The sequence below is a fragment of the Saimiri boliviensis genome, chromosome 11, assembly GCF_048565385.1.
Source record: "Saimiri boliviensis isolate mSaiBol1 chromosome 11, mSaiBol1.pri, whole genome shotgun sequence".
NCBI classification, from domain to species: Eukaryota; Metazoa; Chordata; class Mammalia; order Primates; family Cebidae; genus Saimiri; species Saimiri boliviensis.
In genome coordinates this window covers 44,438,164-44,463,047 of record NC_133459.1, presented here as the reverse complement: position 1 = coordinate 44,463,047, position 24,884 = coordinate 44,438,164, and the positions used below count along the sequence as shown (strand labels likewise).

At 40.4% G+C, this 24,884-nt stretch overlaps 1 protein-coding gene across 1 annotated transcript in view; it reads left to right on the top strand.

Annotated features, from left to right (window-relative positions):
- The window catches only part of GPBP1L1 (GC-rich promoter binding protein 1 like 1), a 68,215-nt gene that overhangs the window by 28,535 nt on the left and 14,796 nt on the right, over positions 1–24,884 (top strand). The window contains exons 2-6 of the mRNA XM_010347418.3: positions 1,613–2,661; positions 3,693–3,807; positions 7,068–7,197; positions 7,554–7,840; positions 22,794–22,866. Coding sequence (XP_010345720.1) covers positions 3,748–3,807; positions 7,068–7,197; positions 7,554–7,840; positions 22,794–22,866 — 550 coding nt within the window. The 5' untranslated portion in view covers positions 1,613–2,661; positions 3,693–3,747. The remainder of the gene's footprint in view (positions 1–1,612; positions 2,662–3,692; positions 3,808–7,067; positions 7,198–7,553; positions 7,841–22,793; positions 22,867–24,884) is intronic.

Genomic DNA, 24,884 nt, shown 5'->3' with positions numbered 1-24,884 from the left:
TGTTGGCCAGGCTGGTCTTGAACTCCTCACCTCCAGTAATCCATGCACCTCGGCCTCCCAAAGTGCTGGGATTATAGGCATGAGCCACTGCGCCCGGCCTAATATTCTTCTAAGTGTTAGAAGTTTATAAAAGGAGCAGCAAGTGAATAGTCATCTTGTACCCATTACTCAACTTGAGAAATAATACATTACAGATACAGTTGAAACTCTCTGGGACCTCTTTTTTTATTTCCCTTCATTTCCCCAGAGACTTACTATCCTGAATTTGGTATTTCTTATTCCCATGAACTTTAAAACAGTAGTGCAAGGCTTCTGAGTATCTTCCTACAGCCAACCACTGTGGCTCACACCTGTAATTTTAGCACTTTGAGAGGCCAAAACAGGAGGATTGCTTGAAGCTAGGAATTCAAGACCAGCCTGGGCAACAAAGTGAGACCCTGTGTCTACAAAAAACGTTTTTAAAAATTAGATGGGCATGATGGTGCAAACTTGTGGTCCCATGGTTTTTGCTACTCAGGAAGCTGAGGTGAGAGGATTGCTTAAGCCTGGGAGTTCAAGGCTGCAGTGAACTACAATTAAGTCAGTGCGCTCCAGCCTAGGTGATAGGGTGAGACCCTGTTTCTTTTTTTTTTTTTTTTTTTTTTTGTTTGAGACTGAGTTTCACTCTTGTTACCCAGGCTGGAGTGCAATGGCGTGATCTCGGCTCACCGCAACCTCCGCCTCCTGGGTTCAGGCAATTCTCCTGCCTCAGTCTCCTGAGTAGCTGGGATTACAGGCGCGCGCCACCATGCCCAGCTAATTTTTTGTATTTTTAGTAGAGACGGGGTTTCACTATGTTGACCGGGATGGTCTCGATCTCTTGACCTTGTGATCCACCTGCCTCGGCCTCCCAAAGTGCTGGGATTACAGGCTTGAGCCACCGCGCCTGGCGGAAACCCTGTTTTTTAAATGATAAGTAATTAAATAATTTGTATCCCCTGAAAGAATGTTGATAAACTACCAAAGAAATTTTTGTTTCATCTCAGTGCATAGCAAGTTAAATTATAAAAGTTTTAAATCTCTGAATTGAGAGCCAGATATATAAAAATATATACCATATAAATACATAAAAAATACTGTGACAGATATCTTAATTTAAGGATCCTAGCTGTGGCTAGTCCTAAACAAATAGGTAGTTGGTGACTTTGGTAATATACCAGCAAACTATATGGCCCTTTGACCACTCATGGCACCCTGTTCCATTTATGAGAGAAAAATCTAAAATCTGAAAGACCCATTATGTTGCATTTCTGAATACCTTAGCTGACTGCAAAAGTGGTTATATAAAAAAGCAAACTCTGTTTAGGTAACTTTTCTGAAATCCCAAAAGATTTATGTCCAAGTCATCTGTAGGTGGTGAACATAATAAATTCCTAGTATCTAAATTGGACTTAAGGGTTTTGGTTCTCAGGACCTTGATTTGATTATTTCACTGTGTCTCATTTTAGCATCTCTCTCTCTCTCTCTCTCTCTCTCTCTCTCTCTCTCTCTCTCTCTCTCTCTTTCTTTATATATATATGTATATATGACATAAACATATGTGATTTCATGTGTTTTGTTTTTTCATTCACAGAGTGATAGATTCGTGTGGCCTTTCAAATGATTGTGAAATGGTGGAAATGGATCCAAAATAATATTAATAAGTGACTTCTCTACCAAAGCAGTAGAAGATTCTTCGTATCTCCTTCCAGTGGCTCCATTCAGTTATTGAGAAGGAGCAGAACAAGTGAAACACAGAAAACTGAAGAGAAGAAATCCTCATTTTGGAACTATATTTCTCCTTGACTGTTTCTTAATACTTATCCCACCTATCTTTCTAATGTTTTAACTTTGCTCTCAATTTACAAATAGTAAAGGCCAAAGAAATAGAATATACATTTAGGAGCTTTATACCAAGAAATTTGCCTTGAAAGCTGCTGTTTGTGGAAAGAAAAGTGTAGCAAGTTCCTGTCTGATATATTTTTATTTCTATTTTTTTAGCAAAGACAAGATTTATGTCCTAGAATTTGAAGGTTAAGGCAAATACAAATACATATCTGCACACTATCTTTTAGCAGTTGCGTGAGTAAGAATAATGAGATTTGTATTTTAATGACCTTATCATGTGGATGTTTTGGAGTTGACTGCTCAGATCTTTTATAGGGCTTTAATATATTTTTGATCTATCACCTTGATGACATTACTTGTCCACACTTGAGCCTATCAGTCTTTCTAGCTATGACCTTGTTATGAACAGTGTTTGCACTCAGTGCAGATATCCATGTCTTACCTAATTAAGCAACATCATAGTGCCGTAACTCAAGAAAGTTGAATGAGGTGAACATAGATACAGCTCTTTCCCCTTCCCCCCCTTTTTTAAATGTAACAAATACTTTTTATGTTCCCCTTCCCCCCTTCCCCTTTTCCCCTTTCCCCTTTTGAAAACGTGTCAGGAACCAAATAGTTTAAGATGAGCAGTTGAGGGGACTGAGAGATCCACACAGAACCTGGCTTCTTTGTGCCTCATCCTAAGTCGTGCTGCCGGCCAGATTACTTAAGCATCCTTTTATGAAGAAAACCTTGTGGGAGATCCAACTGGCTGACTTGAGTTCAGAAACAGGACCACAGAGGTTGCACTCTGGGGTAAATATTCTCCATATATCTTACTTTGAAAGAAAACTGTGTATATGCATCACGAAAAACACATACTCCTTTCTGATGTATTTAATTTTGGAGAATATCAGTAGGGTGGTTTGAAGACACCAACAGATTTCAGGAAAACTGATGCTAGTTGGTATTTGAAGAAATTAATATGAACTAAATAGAAAAGCTCTTAAGAGGCTGCATGATCCTTCTCTAGGAAGATCTTTTTTCCCCTACCCTGAGGCAGGGTCTCACTCTATCATCCAGGCTGGAGTGCCATGGTGCAATCTCAATCACTGCAGCCCCAACCTTCCCAGCTCAGATAATTCTCCCACCTTAGCAACTCCAGAGTAGCTGGGACCACACGCATGTGCCACCAGACCTGGCTTCTTTATTAGTTTTTGTATGTATGGAGTTTTGCCACTTTGCCCACGTTGGTCTTGAACTTCTGGGTTCAAGCGATCTGCCTCAGCCTCCCAGGGTGCTGGGATTACAGGTGTGAGCCACTGTGCCCAGCCAGGAAGATCTTTTCTACTGCTTTTGCTAGAAGTTATCTGAGTATTTGAAGCAGATTAATCTCTTTTCATAAGTATCTGTAGTTTTAAATAGATGTTAAATTCTTCAAGTTCTTTGATGTAGCAATCAATAATTTGTTAGCTTCCTTCATAAAACCTTCCATATTCGCTGGGCGCAGTGGCTCACACCTATAATCCCAATACTTTGAGAGGTTGTAGCAGGAAAATCACTTGAGGCCAGGAGTTTGAGACCAGCCTGGACTCTATAGCAAGATCCTTCCTGTAAAAAATAAATCTTCCAGACTCATGTTACAATTTTCTTTTGTTTAGAATTTTTGTTTTAACAAAAATTGCTTTTATTTAGAACTTCTCTGAGTTATAAGGCTTAGTAATCTATAGAGAGGCTCAGAGGGCAGGTCTTTCTGTAAAGAGGAATCTTAGAATAATTACAGATACCTTTACACATTGGTATCAGGTTCTTGTAAATATAAGTTAGTTGAGTTGTTTTGTTTTCAGATCCTGGCCATGAGGTTGGATGCCTCACCTTGCTGAAAGGAGACACTGGACCTAAATGGCGCAGCATGATTTTGTTCCTGCTTGGCTAAATTTCTCAACACCACAGTCAGCTAAGGTACTGTTCTCAATTCCTGTAGTATCTACTCAAATACCAGAGGGTTTGGGGTTTTTTTTTTGTTTGTTTCTTTGTTTTGAGACAGGGTCTCCCTCTGTCACCCAGGATGAAGTTCAGTAATATAATCACAGCTCACTGTGGCTTTGACCTTCTGGGCTCAGGCAGTCCTCCTGACTCAGCCCCCAGAGTATCTAGGCCTATCGGCTGCACACCACCATGCCCTGCTAATTTTTGTTATTGTTTTGTAGAGATGGAATTTTACCACGTTAGCCAGGCTGGTCTTCAGCTCCTAAGCTCAAATGATCTGCCTGCCTGGGCCTCCCAAAGTGCTGGATTACAGGCATGAGCCACTACACTCAGCCCATTCTGGGTGTTTTTTAATACATTCAGCCTCGTGAGGATTTCAAAAACATTTTCATAGACTTAATAGCTTTCTGTTAGAAAGATGTAAATAATTAGGCAGTCCACATGAATGTGTACCTTATTACTACCAAGTATCTCACTATTTTATGTTAGTTTTTCTTTTTAAGTATCTCACTTTTTTCATTACATCCTAAGGCTTTTCTCATTGCATGACAGTTAAGTCTTGTATTAGCTGCAGCACACTTTGGAGATTAAACAAACTGCTAACCTATTGTCGAGGTCAAAGGGGCAGAAGTAAAAGGGGAATGGTTCTTAGGTAAACAGACCTTTGGAGTGAACACACATTTGTCTATGGTAATAGATGAAGAGAAGGAAAAGGTAGAGACAGTGCTCATTTAACTACTACATGGATCTCAGGTTAAATCCCAGAAACTGTTTTAGAGGCATTAACCTACTTAATAGTTTCAGGGGAGATACGTGTTGCAGTAGGGGTAAACACAGATGAAATTACCAGTTTATATAGATTAAAGCAGACCTAGTCACACTACACAAAAGAATCAGCCTGCATTACTGATAGTTTGGGAAGCTAGTAAATTTTAAAATGCTTCCCATTTTGTCAATGAATAGAGGAAGAATGAAATCGATAGGTATTGTCAAAAAAAGGCCTACCTTTGATATTTTAAAATGTGGACTTTTGGGAAGGTACTTCCAGTCTCAGCTTTTTGCTTTAAACTTCATTTTCTTTCTATTTTACTTATTTTTGGGACAGAGCCTCTGTCGCCCAGGCTGGAGTCCAGTGGCATGATCATAGCTCATTGCAGCCTCAAATTTTTTTGTAGAGACAGAGTTTTGCCATGTTGCCCAGCTTGTCTTGAACTCCTGGGCTCAAGCGATCTGCCTGCCTTAGTCTCCCAAAGTGTTGGGATTATAGGAACTAACCACCACACCCAGCTGTAAACTTCGTTTCAAATTGTCTTCATGAAATTTGCAAGATCTCATAATTGGCCTAATCTGACCCGGTGCTTGGAGGTTACATGAAAAGTATACAGATCTATCAGTAAAGAATAATTGTTTTAGCACAGTAAACTAAGTAAAAAGAATTAGAAGATGTTCTTTCATTTTCAAAACTACAATAAGCAAAGTCCTGTGGTTTTGGCATAAGGATAGACATGAAAGGAATAGAACAGAATAGAGAGTTCAAAAATAGACCTGTACAGGCTGGGCTCAGTGGCTCATGCCTGTAATCCCGGCACTTTGAGAGCCTGAGGCAGGAGGATTGCTTGAAAGCCCAGAGTTTGAGACCAGTTTGGGCACCAAAGTGAGACCTTGTCTCTCCAAGAAAAATTTGAAAAAACAAACAAAAAACTAGCTAGGTGTGATGGCGAATAGCTGTCATCTCAGCTGCTTGGGAGGCTAAGGTAGAAGGATTGCTTGAGCCCAGGAGTTTGAGGCTACAGTGGGCTATGATCAGGCCAGTGTACTCCAGCCTGGGTGACAGAGTGAGACCCTGTCTCTTTAAAAAAAAAAAAAGGCTCGTTTATGTATTTTGTGTTGATTTTTGATTAAAGTACAAAGGTAATTCAATGAGGAAGTGATAGTGTTACGTTTTTGTTTGAAACAGTGCTAGAAGAACCAGCGCCTCTTTGTATGGAGGCAGAGTAAAGAACTTTAGCCTTTACTTCATACACAGAAAAATTAACTTAAAATGGAACATAAGTTAAAAAGCTAAAACCATAAAACTTTTAGGAGAAAATATTTTTTAACCCACAGGAATGGGTAAAATATTGGCAAGATATTAATAGTAAGAAAAATAAATGTAAACATGCCCCAACTTACAGTTTTCCTTGTCAGACATAATCATACTTTTCATGGCTTTATGGTCTCTATTATTTAAGAATGTTGGAATAAAATTCTTTGAAATAGGAAGGGACATTAGAGTTCATCTATAGTAATGTTTCTCAAACTGCTTCCATTCAGTTTTGTTACCTCAAAGACATTTTTTCTCTCTGACCTCTTCCATTGTGTGTAAATGAGTAAAATGGGTATGATGCCAAAAGTGTAGTATTGTTAGAAGTATTATATTTGGAAATAAATGTTTTATAAAACTGTAAAAACTCTAGCAGCTGGATGCTGTGGTTCACAACTGTAATCCCAGAGCTTTGGGAGGCCAAGGCAGGAGGATTGCTTGAGGCCAGGAGTGAGGGATCAGCCTGGTGATACCCCCATCTCTACAAAAAATTTTAAAAATTAGCCAGGCTTAGTGGTATGTGCCTGTAGTACTAGCTACTTCATAGGCTGAGGCAGGAGGATCCTTTAAGCTCAAGGGTAAGAAGCTGCAGTGAGCTTTAATTGTGCCACTACACTCCAGCCTGGGCAACAGTAAGACTCCATCTCTCTCTCTCTTTAAAAAACAACAACAAAAAAAAGAAACAAAAAAAAAAAAACACAACTCTGTGATTACTACTAACCTACCAAGGTGATATTTCAACCACTGTCTTTGCCCTATTCCAGAAATACTAAGCCTGTTTAGAATTATTTAGAATTGCTTTTTAGGCAGTCATCTTGATTTCCCTCTCCCGTTGAAAGATAAATATTTTTAAGTGTAAAGTTTTGGAGCTTATGCCTATGGATATTTACAAGGTTTCCCCTGCCCCCTTTCATGCAAACAATTGAAGTGGCTAGCTTTTCTCCTCTTCTAGAATAAAGGAAGTGAATTAATGATTGAATATACAACCTAAGACTTCTCTAAATTAACTCGGGCGCCTGGGGATACCCTTAGGGTCTATATGCTTATTATATGGGTTTCTACCACCATTATTACTTATGTTTTGAAAGCCTGATGCAAAGCCTGTTGAGATATTGAAAGGGACTAATAGTTATTTATCCCATCATCCTAGTCACCTACTGCCACCTTCGAAAAACACGGAGAGCACCTACCCAGAGGAGAAGGTAGATGTGGAGTAAGCCGCCGTCGACATAATTCCTCTGATGGTTTTTTTAACAATGGTCCCCTACGAACTGCAGGAGGTGAGCCATGTCCAGCTTTCATGACTGTATTTAAGTTACTCATACAGGACAAGCCCAGGCTGAGGGTACATGTCTGTAATCTTGAAATAGGATCTTCCTGAACGTAGTTTTCAGTTGGATTCTCTAGTAGTCATTACCCAAATACATGGCTTTCTAGGTCTAACTATAATTATGATTCTTGTGAATCATCTGTTCAGTTGAATGCATTCAGAAATTTCCTCACAAAGAAAAGATACATTTTGTGATTTTTTTATGTAGACTTTTTATTAACAAGGTCCCCGAAGACCTTTTGGCAATACAGTAAACCAAATCAGGAAGAAAACAATCTAATGAGTTCCTTTTCTTTATTATTCTAGATTCTTGGCACCAGCCCTCCCTGTTCCGCCATGATTCTGTGGACTCTGGTGTCTCTAAGGGAGCATATGCTGGAATCACAGGGAACCCATCTGGTTGGCATGGCTCTTCTCGAGGTCATGATGGCATGAGCCAACGTAGTGGAGGTGGCACAGGGAACTATCGCCACTGGAATGGCAGCTTCCACTCCCGGAAAGGGTGTGCTTTTCAGGAAAAGCCACCTATGGAGATTAGAGAAGAAAAGAAAGAAGACAAGATGGAAAAGTTGCAGTTTGAAGAGGAAGACTTTGTAAGTATGAATCTTTAGATGTGTGGTTATAACCCAACAAATGATGTCTGAAATAGGAGACCCTGTTAGTAATGAGAACATTTCAGAAATTGCAGAAAAAGTAATTTATAAGTTGAGGTTTTTATTGTTTTTAGAAGAAAGGAGTTGATACATTTGAAAATGGTGACCAAAACTTTGATGTAACTTGTAGCTAAGTTTTTATCTTTATGTCTTTCGAATTTAGAAAAATCTTTAATTTCTCTTAAGTCATACAACGTTTAATACTCAAATATAATTATGTTAAAATGTAGTCTTGAATGTAAAATTGTCTTTAACTACTTAAACTTTTTTTCCTCTTGATTTTGTTCTCTATCATACAAAATAACTGTAACACTAGATGTTATTGTGTGTTAAATTACATGCCTTTTAGCCTCTAAATCAAAGGTAGCGTTTTTAGAGTATCTTTAAAATTTTAAAATATATTTTATTTAAGAAAAGATTATCAGGCCGGGCACGGTGGCTCATGGATGTAATCTCAGCACTTTGAGAAGCTGAGGCGTCTGGATCACCTGAGGTCAGGAGTTCAAGACCAGCCTGACCAACATGGTGGAACCTTGTCTCTACTAAAAATAAAAAAATTAGCTGGGCGTGGGGGCGAGCACCTGTAATCCCAGCTATTTGGGAGACTGAGGCAGGAGAATTGCTTGAACCCAGGAGGCAGAGGTTGCAGTGGACCAAGATTGCACCATTGCACTCCAGCCTGGGCAACAGAGGGAGACTCCATCTCAAAAAGAAAAGAAAAGATTATCATTTTAACATGTAATCAATATCTTTAAGTTGGCCAGTCATGGTGGCTCATGCCTATAATCCCAGCACTTTCAGAGACCAAGGCAGGAGGACTGCTTGATGCCAGGAGTTTGAGACCACCCTCGGCAACACAGTGAGACCGTTGTCTCTTTAAAACTTTTTAAAAAATATCCAGGCATAGGCCGGGCGCGGTGGCTCAAGCCTGTAATCCCAGCACTTTGGGAGGCCGAGGCGGGTGGATCACGAGGTTGAGAGATCGAGACCATCCTGGTCAACATGGTGAAACCCCGTCTCTACTAAAGGTGCAAAAAATTAGCTGGGCATGGTGGCGTGTGCCTGTAATCCCAGCTACTCAGGAGGCTGAGGCAGGAGAATTGCCTGAGCCCAGGAGGCGGAGGTTGCGGTGAGCCCAGATCGCGCCATTGCACTCCAGCCTGGGTAACAAGAGCGAAACTCCGTCTCAAAAAAAAAAAAAAAAAAAATATCCAGGCATGATGGCACATGCCCGTAGTCCCAGCCACTAGGGAGGCTGAAACAGGAGGATTTCTTGAGCCCAGTAGTTTGAGGCTGTAGCGAGCTATGATTGCACTACTGCATTCATGCCACCACATCCAGCTAATTTTTTTATTTCTATAGAGACCAGATACCACTTTATTGCCCAGGCCAGTCTTGAACGCCTGACCTGAAGTGATCTTCCCAGTTTGGCCTCCCAAAGTGCTAGGATTATAAACATCAGCCACTGCACCCAGCCTCTGGCTATTTTTAAGTAGCACATTAATCAGTCACTTCTATTACAGTCATTACATTGGTTAATAGAGTCACCTAAAGAGGAGTGAAATTTAGGCATTAGCCCCTCTACCTTCAAGTCTAGCAAGTGACCTGGAGTTCTTGATTTAAATTGTATGTTAATGTGAATTCCTATTCCCAGGTGACTGTTCTTCAAAACTTTATCCTCAGAAAGGGCTGTACTGCCCTTACATATTAAATACTTGTCCAGGATGTTGTAGATATCAAGTAGTCCAATATCAAATTGTAATCTTTATTATTTATACAATAAACTTAGAAGCAAATCCAAGAAAGACCAGTGGAAATGATTTGAAAACAATATATGTTGCTTATTACACTTAAGGAACTTGATAAAATTCATCGCAAACTGCAGCAAAAGCATTAGCAACAGAGCCGGTGGACGTGGGTGGTGTGCATCCTTAGTCGAAGCTACTTGGGAGGTGTATGTGGGAGCAAGACACCACCACCCCCCTTTTTTTTTTTTTTTTAAAGTACCAGATGCAGTGGCTCACGCCTGTAATCCCAGCTACTTGGTAGGAGGCTGAGGCAGGGGAATTGCTTGAACCCGGGAGGCAGAAGTTGCAGTGAGCCGAGATTATGCCGTTGCACTCCAGCTGGGGCAACACAGCAAGACTCTGACTTTAAAAAAAAAAAGGCAACTTTCTTTTAATACTTTTTTTCTATGCTCAAATAAACATAATGATTTTAACATAATCTGTATCTGAAATGAAATATTTAGAGTATATTTACTATTATAACATAGTCAGCTGTGCGTATAGAAAACAAATTTATTTGAATCACCAATAGTGTTGTTACGTACTTTGATAAGAAAAAGAAGATTGTGGCAAACAAGAAATAGTGTGAAGTAGATGTAAGAGTACCTTTTAAACTGGGCAGTATGCTACTGATTAGCATAGTTTCATTAGAAGCTTCATTATCAGTCCTGTGACATTCCCAGTGGTAATGATACATTCTAGAAATATGCACATTTTAACCTTTATATTGACTAGCACACTGTAATTCTTTTATTTATGTAAAATTGTTTAAAGCTTACATGTGTTGAATTATGGGGCTCTAGCTCAGTGGTTCTCAACTAGAGGCAAGTTTGCCGACTAGGGGATATTTGGCATTATCTGGAGACATCTTTGTTGTCATAGCTGGGGATAGTGTTAGTAGCATCTAATATGTAGCGATCAGGGATATTGCTAAACACTGACAATGCACTGGAAAGCCCCATAACAGAATTAACCAGCCTAAAATCTCAGTAGTGCCATGTTTAACAAACTAGACCTTTTTTACTGTTGTATAGCAAATATTATGTGAATATACTAGATTTATTTATCCATTTTTCTGTTAATGGAAATTCAGTTTGTAAAAGACCTTGTTTTGGAGGCTAAACTTAAAGGATTAGAACTGCAGTATTGTATTAGAGAAGGAAGAGTCAAAATAAGATCTATTCTCCCACCGCTCAAGATGCTGAAAGAAAAGGCCAACGGGAAGAAGGTGGCTCCAGCCCCTGCTGTCATCAAGAAGCAGAAGGTCAAGAAAGTGGTGAATCCCCTATTGGAGAAAAGGCCTAAGAATTTTGGCATTGGATAGGGACATCCAGTCCAAAAGGGACCTCACCCACTTTGTGAAATGGCCTTGCTATAATCAGGTTACAGTGGCTTATATTCTCTATAAGCGGCTGAAAGTGGCTTCTGCGATTACCAGTTCACCCAGGCCCTGCACTGCCAAACAGCTACTCAGCTGCTTAAGCTGGCCCACAAGTACAGACCAGACACAAAGCAAGAGAAGCAGAGGCTATTGGCCCAGGCTGAGAAGAAAGCTGCCAGCAAAGGGGACGTTCCCACTAAGACCACCTGTCTTTCAAGCAAGAGTCAACGCTGTCTCCACTTCGGTAGAAAACGAGAAGGAATGCTCAGCTAGTGTTGATGGCGTATGACATGGGTCCCATCGAACTGGTTGTCTTCCTGCCTGCCCTGTGTCATAAAATTGGGGTCCCTTACTGCATTATCAGGGGGAAGGCAAGAGTGGGACATCTAGTCCACAGAAAGACCTGCGCCACTGGTTGCCTTCACACAGTTTAATTCAGAAGACAAAGGAGCTAAAGCTAAGGTGGTGGAAGCTATCAGGACCAATTACAATGACAGATATGATGAGATCCACCATCACTGGGGAGGCAGCCTCCTGAGTCCGAAGTCTGTGACTTGCATTGCCAAGCTCGAAAAGGCAAAGGCTAAAGAACTTGCCACCAAATTGGGTTAAATGTACACTGTTGAGCTTAAAAAATAATTAGAGTAATACAATTTTTCCTTAAAAAAAAAAAAAGAAAAATTTCTATCCAGAGTGACTTGATGAGTAATTTGTAATTAACTTGAAGAGAGAAAACAGAAGGAGCAGAATTGGCCAGAGACGATAACAAATTCTTGACGCCAAAGAGATGGGTTAGATATACAGCTGTGCACATGGAAATAGAGGTAATAGTTGAGGTTTGTGGATAGAATAAAATCGCCTAAGAAGAATAATAAATTGGAAAGAAGGGAAGGTGTAGAGCAGAACCTGTGGAGTAGCAGTAAGGGAGACTGGGAAGTGATTAGCTGAAGAAGGAATGAGTATACCAAGAAAAAGTAGGTAGATAAAATTCACAAATTGAAGAGTTTTGGGACCTGGTTGTTTGCGGTACATTTTCTATATTATTATTTTTTCTGTATCATACGTTTGTATAATTAGAAAATTATTATTAATATATATATATATTTTTTGAGACGGAGTTTTGCTCTTGTTACCCAGGCTGGAGTGCAATGGCGCGATCTTGGCTCACCGCAACCTCCACCTCCTGGGTTCAGGCAATTCTCCTGCCTCAGCCTCCTGAGTAGCTGGGATTACAGGCACGCGCCACCACGCCCAGCTAGTTTTTTTTGTATTTTTAGTAGAGACGGGGTTTCACCATGTTGACCAGGATGGTCTCGATCTCTCGACCTCGTGATCCACCCGCCTCGGCCTCCCAAAGTGCTGGGATTACAGGCTTGAGCCACCGCGCCCGGCCAGAAAATTACTTTTAAATATTATCAGTTTACTGTAATTAACAATCCTATATTGTTACCTGGACAAGTTAAATAGTCCTGATTGTCCCTGAGTTGTTAGAGGATGTATGTGACACATTCAGTATAGGCCTTGACAGGTTGTTTTGTTTGTTTGTTTGTTTACTTTTTTGAAGTATATGTTATAGACAAGAACACAGATTTTTAAATAGTAGCTGTTATTAAGTATGGGAGAGAGCTTTGAATCTGGCAGTTTGGGATGCCCTTTCAAAAGTGAGAAGTTTGGTTGGAAGGGTTTTAAGTTGGTGATAAATGGTATGGAGAATAAAGAGCCAGGTGTGAGGGTAGAGTTTTCTAGGGTTAGGAGACTTGAATGTGTTTGAAACCTGAGGAGTAATAAATTTGTGGAGACAAGGAACTCTTGAGAGGATGCCAGCAGTGTTGGCTACTGATTTTTCATCTTCCCAAATTCTCCAGTGTAAAAACAGAGCTCCCTTTAATATTGAGAGTAATATTTAAGATGTTTACTCTTATCACTTGTATTTATCATTGTATTGGAGGTCCTAACAAGTACAGTAAGTCAAGAAAAAGAAATGTATACAGTTTAAAAAGAGGAAATAAAACTTTGTGTTTGCAGGTGACAGGAAAATCCTAAGGACTCTAGAAAACTATATATGAGATTCCGGAACAGCCAAATAATCTGTGATGGGAAAGAAAATCCAGATGGTTTTGTGGTTGCCTGTGCACAGTGGGGATTGACTGGGAAAGGGTGTGAAAGGAACTTTCTGGTTGAGGGAAGTGTTAATAATCTTCGTAGGAGTTGGGAAGATATTAGCATTTTAAAAACTCATGGAATTGAGTATGTTTTATATTTATGCATTTTACTTTATGAAAGTTTTAATATTAAGAAAAATATTAAGATTACCAGTAGTGACACAAATATTATAAGCCTCCTGATATGATAGCACTGAGAGGTATGCACCATCACCTCTGACATTCCTTCCAGAAATGCATAGCCTGGATCTAATCATAGGAGACATCAGACAAGCCCAATTGGGGATTCTACAAAAGAATGACAAAAGAACTGGCCTGTAGTCTTCAAAAATGTTAAGGCCATGAAAAAAAAAAAAACAAAAAAACAAAAAAACAACTCTAGATTAAAGAACTAGAGAAATGACAACTAAAAGCAACGTGTAAACCTAGATTAAATAAATATTGGGTGAGGCAAAAACCATTTTGCAAAAATTTTCTTTTGCTAAAACATTAATGGGACAATTTGAATAAGTATTAATTACAGATTAATAATGTTATGTGTAAGTGTTAATAATTATGCTGATTATGTAAAAGATATCCTTTTAAGGAAATACGTATTTAAGAGTGGCATCAAGTCCTACAACTTGCACATGGTTCAGGAAAAAGATAGAATGGGGATGCAAATGTAAAATACTAATACAGGTTGAGCATCTGCAGTCTAAAACTTTTTGAGTGTGGATGTCACACACCACAAGTAGAAAATTCCATACCTGCTCATGTGACAGGTCACAGTCAAAACTTTGTTTCATGCACAAAATTATTTAAAATATTGTATAGAATACCTTCGGGCTATGTGTATATGAAACCAATATGAATTTCATGTTTAGATTTGGTTCCAATCCTCAGGGTGTCTCACATGTGCAAATATAATGTGCAAATGTTCCAAAATCCAAATTTTGAAACACTTGTGGTCCTAAACATAAGGGATACTTAAACTTTTATGACAGTCTAGATGAAGGTTGTACAGGAATTCTTGGTACTATTTTTGCCACTGTTTTGTAAGTCTGAAATTATTTTATGTTATTATTTATTTATTTTTTGAGACAGAATCTCGTTCTTGTCTCTCAGGTTGGAGTGCAATGGCATGATCTCGACTTGCTGCAACCTCTGCCTCCCAGGTTTAAGGCATTCTCCTGCCTCAGCCTCCCAAGTAGCTAGGCATGTGCCACCACGCCCAACTAATTTTTGTATTTTTAGTAGAGACAGGGTTTTGCCATGTTGTTCAGGCTGGTCTTGAACTCCTGACCTCAGGTGTTCAACCCGTCTCAGTCTCCCAAAGTGCTGGGATTAGAGGCAAGAGCCACCGCACTCAGCCCTGAAATTTTTTTTTTTTTTTTTTTTTGAGACGGAGTTTCGCTCTTGTTACCCAGGCTGGAGTGCAATGGCGCGATCTCGGCTTACCGCAACCTCCGCCTCCTGGGTTCAGGCAATTCTCCTGCCTCAGCCTCTTGAGTAGCTGGGATTACAGGCACGTGCCACCGTGCCCAGCTAATTTTTTGTATTTTTAGTAGAGACAGGGTTTCACTGTGTTGACCAGGATGGTCTCAATCTCTCGACCTCGTGATCTACCCGCCTCAGCCTCCCAAAGTGCTGGGATTACAGGTGTGAGCCACCGCGCCCAGCGGCCCTGAAATTATTTTAAAGTAAAGTTAAAAATAAGACAAAGCAATAGAGTTGAAAAACCAAAAAAATCCACAGATACCATCTATATCAAAGCAAAATAAAATTTCCCACAAACCCCTTAAGTAGGTAAGGACAAACCACCAAAAAGAGGCTTGGGTAGTACCAGCATTTGTGCAGAGGGAACTGAGGGGAAACAGCAGGACACCGGACAGCATAAAGAATGCCAGCAGAGCCAACTGTTTTTCAGGAAAGCTTGGAGGGCATATTTGAGAAGAACAGCAGTTAATTGGGAGTGGTTTTCTGTAACGGAATACTGGTAAATACAGGGGCTCTGGGATAAAGTATGAAGGATCTGACTGGACCAGTCAAGACTTCATACCACACAGTAGTTTGAATAGAGAAAATTAATACAGGGAATTATTAACTATAGTAAGATTGGAGTAATGAAGGATTGGCTATTAAGAAGAAGAACTTCAAAGAAAATAGAAATAGCATATAGGTGCAGTTTGGCAGCTCACACCTGTAATCCCAGCAAATTAGCTGGATGTGGTGCATACCTGGTAGTACCAGCTACTTGGGGCTGAGGTGGGAGGATTGCTTGAGTTTGAGAGGTTGTAACTGCAGTGAGCCCAGATGGCATCACTGTACCCCACCCTACTTGACAGAGTGAGATCCTGTCTCAAAAAAAAAAAAATAAGAGGAAAAAAAACCCCACACATATAAGGAGCAGCCACTACCCTTAGGGCTAAGATGGAGTGTCCAAGATGAGTCCTTCTTTCCCTACCACCACTCCAGGGCTGAGATTCATACCTGGTTAGAAAGGGCTCAGTTGCAGCTCACTGAATGGCAGAGTAATTGCTGATATGCTTCTCTGGGGAAGCGCGCTCATGAGAGGTGTCACTCTGCTACAAAACTCAGGTGAGGTGCTGAGGGAAGCTACCAGTCTCTGAGCTCACTTGTACGTCAGAACCTGGCTTTGAGGAACTGCATGTTTCAGGAGCCTGCTGAAAATGCACATGGGAGCAGAATGTAAAAATCTCTCCATTGTTCTCCACTGGCAGAAGTTAACATGCCAGCTGTCAAAGGAAATTTTTTTTTTTCTTTGAGATGGAGTTTCGCTCCTGTTCCCCAGGCTGGAGTGCAATGGCGCGATCTTGGCTTACCGCAACCTCCACCTCCTGGGCTCAGGCAATTCTCCTGCCTCAGCCTCCAGAGTAGCTGGGATTACAAGCATGCACCACCATGCCTAGCTAATTTTTTGTATTTTTAGTAGAGACGGGGTTTCACTATGTTGACCAGGATGGTCTTGATCTCTTGACCTCGTGATCCTCCTGCCTCGGCCTCCCAAAGTGCTGGGATTACAGGCTTGAGCCACCGCGCCCGGCGCCAAAGGAAATTTTTAAAACGTCCAGACACATTTATGCAGAACCAGCAGAAGGGATGACTTTGTAACTAAGAAGCAGTAACCAGCACAGGGTTCTATCATTGTTCATACTAACTGGCCACTGTTCCTTTGCAGAACAAAGCCCCTCACTCAGGACAAACTGTTGAAAATACAATCCAGATTGAGCTGCAAATCTTATAAGGAAAAAGCCTAAGGAGCAGGTTAACATCACAACAGACAGTGCAAATGCAGTGTATCTGTATACAGTTAAGAACTATAACATACTATCTTAAAACTTAATGCTCATACTGGGTGCGGTGGCTCATGCCTGTAATCCCAGCACTTTGGGAGTTCAAGGTGGGTGGATCACCTGAGGTCAGGAGTTTGAGACCAACCTCACCAACATGGTGAAACCTCATCTCTACTAAAAACAAAAAATTAGCCGGGCATGGTGGCACATTCCTGTAGTCCCAGCTACTTGAAAGACTGAGGCAGGAGAATGGCTTAAAACTCAGAGGTAGAAGCTGGGCGCGGTGGCTCAAGCCTGTAATCCCAGCACTTTGGGAGGCCGAGGCGGGTGGATCACGAGGTCAAGAGATTGAGACCATCCTGGTCAACATGGTGAAACCCCATCTCTACTAAAAATACAAAACATTAGCTGGGCATGGTGGTGCGTGCCTGTAATCTCAGCTACTCAGGAGGCTGAGGCAGGAGAATTGCCTGAACCCAGGAGGCGGAGGTTGCGGTGAGCCGAGATCGCGCCATTGTACTCCAGCCTGGGTAACAACAGTAAAACTCTGTCTCAAAAAATAAAACAACAACAACAAAAAAAAAACTGGGAGGTGGAGATTGCAGTAAACTGATCACGCTGTTGCACTCCAGCCTGCGCAACAAGAGCAAAATTACATATAACAAAAAGAAATCATAATCTGGAAAAACTCAAATGGGCTGCAACTCTAGAAAGAAGTAATAAAATATTTCAGAAAAAGACTAAACAAGAAAGAGTAAAGATAATAAGTACTAATAGTTTTCAAGAATTAGAAGACAGAAAAGGAAAAAATTTTAAATGAACAAGAAATATATAGGTAAGTTAAAACTGGGAAAAAAATTAGTTTGGCAGAAAAGACTAATATAGATATATAATAAGATCCTCCCGCTCCCCCACCACAAAGCAAACCAAAACAAAGGAATAGCTTAAATACTGAAAATTATAATTCAAGAAAATTTTTCTGAAATACATTTAGATTTGAATCTATAAATTGAAAGGACAGCCAGGATGAGTAAGACATACTCTTAGAAAATACTAGACTTGAACAAAAAAAAAGATATCCTTTGGCTATTCAGACATAAAGACTGAGTTGTTAAGAGACAGAAAACCAGGCCGGGCGCGGTGGCTCAAGCCTGTAATCCCAGCACTTTGGGAGGCTGAGGCGGGTGGATCATGAGGTCGAGAGATCGAGACCATCCTGGTCAATATGGTGAAACCCCGTCTCTACTAAAAATACAAAAAATTAGCTGGGCATGGTGGCGCATGCCTGTAATCCGAGCTACTCAGGAAGCTGAGGCAGGAGAATTGCCTGAGCCCAGGAGGCGGAGGTTGTGGTGAGCCGAGATCGCGCCATTGCACTCCAGCCTGGGTAACAAGAGCGAAACTCCGTCTCAAAAAAAAAAAAAAAAAAAAAAAAATAGAGAAAACCAGATAGACTGTGACAGCAAAGATTTATAACAAGTAAATGGAGTAACAATTACGATATTCAAAGAAAATGTGAGCTGAAGATTTTGTGCTTTGTCAAGCTAATCTTCCATTATAAAGATCACAGACAAACATCAATGTTTAAGTACTTGGAATATTGCTCTTTCTGCCCTGCCACAATGGTATGAGTGAACGTCCTGCCTGATGCTCTCAAGAGTATCACCAGTGCTAAAAAGAGGCAAACGCCAGGTTCTTAATTAGGCCATGCTCCAAAGTCATGGTCCAACTTCTAGCTGTGATGATGAAGCATGGTTACATTGGTGCATTTGAAATCATTGATTATAGAGCTGGGAAAATTGTGAACTTTGCAGGAGGGCTAAACAAGTACAGAGCTCCAGCTTTGATGTGTAACTCACAAGATCTAGAAAAATGGCAGAATTATCTGCTTCTCTCCCACAGTTTGACTTCATCGTATTGACAACCTCAGCTGGTATTGGGGGTCATGAAGAAGCAAGGAAAAAGCACACAGGAGGGAAAATCCTTGGATTTTATTTCTAGGGATGCAGCACATATTTACAAATAAAATGCCTCAAAAAAAATTGGAATATTGTTCCCATGGCATTTCCTGAGAAATACTAGAGAATAAGCTTCTGACAAACTAACCAGAAAGACGATAACAAAAAAAAGGGTGGTAAATATTAAATGTATGGCTAATTGCAGAACTAAGATGAAATGAGGGTTAAAAGAGAGTTAGCGTGTGATAGTTAATGTGATCTGACAATCTGGTTAAAGTATAACTTTTTCAAAGTGGAAAGATGGGGAGAACATGTCCAAAAAAAATAAACATTTTGGTATCTGGTGAAATACATTGCTATTCTGAAACTTGTACGTAATATGGGATAAAGCAACTAGATAGTGATATTCTGTCCTTTGTATGCTTGAGAATCAGGATTCTGTGTAGAAGAAAATAAAAGCATAAAATTGATGTTCCATAAAAACCACAAGATTTCTCAGTTTAAATTGGAAATATCAATAATAGGTTATGAGGTGTTAGCTTTGGGGAGAAAAATACATACTTCTTGGTGGTTCTGTCCACTGAAAAGGCATAAAAACAATGAACAACCCCATAGCAATGAGTGACACTACTGCCCAGATTGTGATCTTGAAATAGTTTATCTGGTCAGGATACTTATAAGAAGAGCTTGGAATATTTTTTTCATACAGATAACAAGTAATTAACTAACTACTTGGGTTGTAGCAAAAGGATTTAGAAGCCAAATTGAAGAGGGTTCCACAGGCCAAGCGTCAGACAGTTTTATCCATCAATTACTAATATTAACAGCGAGGGTTTGAGTCACATCAAATAGGATTTAAATCTGTGAATTCACAATGATACCTGCCTCACCTTAGGAACAAGCATGTATCTTATCTTTTCTATATGAACCGTACCATTGAATCACCAAATAGTAGATGAGGGGAAGTTCCTATTTGTGGAAATGTACTAGTTTATAAAGAATTATAAAGTTACAGCCGGGCGCGGTGGCTCACGCCTGTAATCCCAGCACTTTGGGAGGCCGAGGCGGGTGGATCACGAGGTCAAGAGATCGAGACCATCCTGGTCAACATGGTGAAACCCCGTCTCTACTAAAAATACAAAAAATCAGCTGGGCATGGTGGCACGTACCTGTAATCCCAGCTACTCAGGAGGCTGAGGCAGGAGAATTGCCTGAACCCAGGAGGCGGAGGTTGCGGTGAGCCGATATCACGCCATTGCACTCCAGCCTGGGTAACAAGAGCGAAACTCCGTCTCATTAAAAAAAAAAAAAAAAAAAAAGATAAAGTTACATCATTGTTTTTGTATCTTGTATTGAGTCAGCAGTTTTAGGCTATGAGCATCAGTGTCTGCCAACATCACCAAAAGAAGCACAGCCACATGGGTGTTTCTCCTAATGGAAGAATACAAAACCACCACCAAGGATTCTGTAATGTTTAAAACCAACTACCAATTTATACAAAATGCAGAGGTGTAAGATTTTCTAAAAACTAGTAGATTAAAAGTTGAGATTATTTTGGAGACAAAACTATAGTGTCCAGTGAGACACAGTTGGATAGTTAAAAAAAAAAAAAAAAAAAAAAAAATGCAGTGATCACCATAAGCTTTTTTTTTTGTTTTTTTGTTTTTTTCTTAATGAGATTTGTAATATCTTTCTGGTTTGACTGGTAATGTTATGTTGCTTAAGCCATGTGTTTAAAATAACTTTGACTGTTATTTATTTGTTATATATTTTTTTCTCTTTTTGTATTTTACCATTTTTATTTATTTATTTATTTATTTATTTATTTATTTATTTTTGAGACGGAGTTTCGCCCTTGTTACCCAGGCTGGAGTGCAATGGTGCGATCTCGGCTCACCGCAACCTCCGCCTCCTGGGTTCAGGCAATTCTCCTGCCTCAGCCTCCTGAGTAGCTGGGATTACAGGCACGTGCCACCATGCCCAGCTAATGTTTTGCATTTTTAGTAGAGACGGGGTTTCACCGTGTTGACCAGGATGGTCTCAATCTCTCGACCTCGTGATCCACCCGCCTCAGCCTCCCAAAGTGCTGGGATTACAGGCTTGAGCCACTGCGCCCGGCCTATATTTTACTATTTTTGAAAGTTTTAAAACTGTACATTTTTGGCTGGACGCAGTGGCTCACACCTGTAATCCCAGCACTTTGGGAGGCCGAGGTTGGTGTATAACCTGAGGTAAACAAAAACACACACACGCGCACACATGCACGCACGAAGGCTGGGCATGGTGGTGGGTGCCTGTAATTCCAGCTACTCAGTAGGCTGAGGCAGAAGAACTGCTTGAACCTAGAGAGGCAGAGGTTGCAGTGAATGGAAATCGTACCACTGCACTCCAGCCTGGGTGACAGAAGCGAGACTGTCTCCAACAAAACAAAAACTATACATAGTTTTAAAACAGTGGAAAGAGGTAAAAGATACTGTATAAATAAGAGCATTGTCTCTGAGAACCCTGGATACAATATGGCTAAGAACACATGCCTGTTAAAATGAAGCAAGGAAACAACCAGGGCTTTTATTGTCGGGTACTCTTTGTACCTATACTGTTCCGTCTAGGGGAATGAATTTATCTGTCCTTCAAAACTGTCACTGATTTGTCCATTTAAATAGCAAGTTGGTAGTTTATTTGCATTTGTGCTTGTTCTCTTTATAGTGGTTCTCACCTTGATTGGTTGAAAAATACATACCTGCCAGAGGCCCTGCCCCTAAAGATTCTGATTTAGAAGCTCTGTAGTGGAGTCCAGGTGTCTTTTTGTTGTTTGTACAATGTTTAGAAGCAATTGTGCTGAAAAGCCATTTTCTAGCTGGGCACAGTGGCTCACACCTGTAATCCCAGCACTAAGCTATGGGAGGCCAAGGTGAGCGGATCACTTGAGGTGAGAAGGTCCAGACCAGCCTGACCAACATGGTGAAACCCCATCTCTACTAAAAATAAAAAATATAGCCAGGTGTGGCAGCACGCACCTGTAATCCCAGTTACTCGAGAGACTGAGGCAGGAGAATTGCTTGAACCTGGGAGGTGGAGGTTGCAGTGAGCCGAGATCCTATCACTGCACTCCAACATGGGCAACAGAGCAAGACTCCGTCTCATAAAACAAAACAAAAAACATTTTCTTTCCTACCCTGTTACCAATATTGTAAAGTTTAGGCTAGGACAGCAGTATCATACAATTACTGTCTAGTCTATTACTCTTAACTCTTCTCTGCCCTTTTACTTACCTCTTTCTCTACTTCTGTTGCCTTTATTACTCTCCTGGACTATGCAATTGATCTCCTACTGGTCTCTTAGTTGATATTTAAACCCCTCAGATCTATTTTTCAAGCTGCTACTAGAGTGGCTCTTGTAAATTAATAATTAGATTGTGTTAACTCTGCATGAAAGACGGCTTCCCATTACCTGCAGAATAAAACTTATTCTCCCATTAAAAATTCTCTACTAGCTGACTTTTGCCTATTTTGCCAGACGATCTCTTTCCCCACAGAAGGGTCCCCTCCTTCCCTAGCACTAATCATGCTGAACTATTTGCAGATCTGTGAATATTCTATTCTATTTAATGGTGTGCAGTGAGCTTTCTTTTCCTGAAATTATTCATTTTCCAGCTTTGGAATTCATCTTTAAGGATTCCTAAGTCACTGGCAGTGAAACCTTTTCTGATAGGACTTCTCTATTAAGCAGAATTGACATTTCTTCCTGAGTACTCCTTATTCCCTAATACAGAATTTTTTTTTAATAGTCCCTGTAACCTTTTATTGTACTTGTTACAAGGTTTTGTAGTGAAACTGACCCTTGTGAAGACAGGGGCTCTTATCGATTGTATTTCTGGCAGTCTCTGGCATATCGTCTACCCCGCCCTACACCTGTCTTAGAGGAGTGAACACTATACATTTCGCTAACCAGAATGTCCTTTAATCTGAGGAAAATGATCCACATCCTTGTTCATCTAACTTTCAGTGCCTCCTTATTTGGCATACATATCCTATAGAAAAGTGGGAATTTGCACATTTGGTCTATTTATTTAAAAAATAAATAAAATTCCTTATATCAAAGGAAATGAAACTCAGGAGAGCATAAGATTAACATACTACCTACTGATTTTGTATTTCAACATCTTCTGTTTGTTATAATTCTGAATACACTGTTAATAAGTGCTGCAAATATGTAATTATTTGATAGGTTCCATGGTGATGGTTACTTTGTGAAAAGTGCCAAAATGATGAGCTTTCTGTATCAACCATTCATATCCCTTTTTTCCTAGCCTTCCTTGAATCCAGAAGCTGGCAAACAGAATCAGCCATGCAGACCTATTGGGACCCCTTCTGGAGTATGGGGTAGGTAGATTTTGCCATTTTAAAGGCATAACTTAAAAATTTTTTTCTTAGCAGAGAGAGGAACAAAGATTCCTTTATCTTGTTTTGTTTTATCTTGTTTCTCATCACATGCATTTGCCCATGGTAACTAACATCCAACTACAGCAGGTTACTCCGCCCCATCCCACCCCAACCCCAAATACCACTGAAATGGTATCATGGGGCAGGGCGCAGTGGCTCACACCTATAAATCCCAGCAGTTTAGGAGGCTGAGGTGAGTGAATCACAAGGTCAGGAGATGGAGAACATCTTGGCCAACATGGTGAAACCCTGTCTCTACTAAAACTACAAAAAAATTTAGCCGGGCATGATGGCGTGCACCTGTAGTCCCAGCTGCTCAGGAGGCTGAGACAGGAGAATTGCTTGAACTTGGGTGGTAGAGGTTGCAGTGAGCTGAGATCGTACCATTGCACTCTGTCTCAAAAAAAAAAACAAACTGTTATCATGGTACTGGAGTCAGAATACAGACAACCGAGAGCTTATAGAACCCTGAATTTAGAAGCAGTTGTTTCGGTGTTGGTGGTGGTTTGTTTGAGACAATCTCATTCTGTTGCCCAGGCTGTAGTGCAGTGGCATGACCTCGGCTTAACTGCAATCTCCACCTCCTTAGCTGGGATTACACCACACCTGGCTAATTTTTGTATTTTTAGTCCGGACGGGGTTTTACCACGTTGGTCAGGCTTGTCTCAAATTCCTGGCCTGAAGCAATACACCTGCCTTGGTCTCCCAAAGTGCTGGGATTACAGGCATGAGCCACTGCACCCAGCCTAGAAGCAGATTTTAAGTAGAAAAAGTTCATAAAAAGTAACTTTTAATTAACATTGCTAATTCACTTGCAATAACTAAATTTTATGTTATGGTTGTCTTTCTAAATATATGCTGAGTATACATATATATATGAATAAATGTATGAATAATATATGAATATACGTGTGTGTATATACATATAAATTTATATATATATATTTATTATTATTTTTTTTTTTTTTGAGACGGAGTTTCGCTCTTGTTACCCAGGCTGGAGTGCAATTGGCACGATCTCGGCTCACCGCAACCTCCGCCTCCTGGGTTCAGGCAATTCTTCTGCCTCAGCCTCCTGAGTAGCTGGGATTACAGGCACGCACCACCATGCCCAGCTAACTTTTTGTATTTTTAGTAGAGACGGGGTTTCACCTTGCTGACCAGGATGGTCTCGATCTCTTGACCTCGTGATCCACCCGCCTCGGCCTCCCAAAGTGCTGGGATTACAGGCTTGAGCCACCGCGCCCGGCCCTATTTATTTATTTTTTTTAAGGAGATGAGGTCTCATTATGTTCTCCAGTCTGGTCTTGAACTACTGGCCTCCAGCATTCCTCCTGCCTCAGCCTTCTGAGTAGCTGGGATTATAGGCACATGCCGCCCTGCCTGGCTTCTCAATATTATTAAATACAATTCAGAAGTATTCTTTGTTGTATAATACCATATCCTGTGAATATACCATTTCATTCAACCAGTTTCCAATTGTCTGATCTTTTATGTTTTGGCAGTTATAAATAATACTTGTTATAGAAGGCAAGGGGGAAACATATATAAATGCCACGTGTTTGCATATATATGTTGGGAATAAAAAAATAACAGATATGAATCTGGCTTTTTTTTTTTTAAATTTTTTTATTTTTTTATTTTTGAGATGGAGTCTTGCTCTGTCACCCAGGCTAGAATGCAGTGACAAGAAAGGAATCTGTACAAGAAAGGAACCAAACCTAATTTGTGGCATTTTTCCACATTGCCCAGGCTGGTCTCAAACTCCTGGACTCAAGTGATGTGCCCACCTCAGCACCTCCAAGTGCTGGAATTACAGGTGTGAGACACAGTGCCTGGCCCTTGGATTTATTGTTTGGTTCATGCCTGACTGATTACATTGTACATGAGACATACTGTGCCCTTGAAGGACTGCAAACATCTTTGGGCTTCTGGCTGATTTATAAATTTAGTATCAA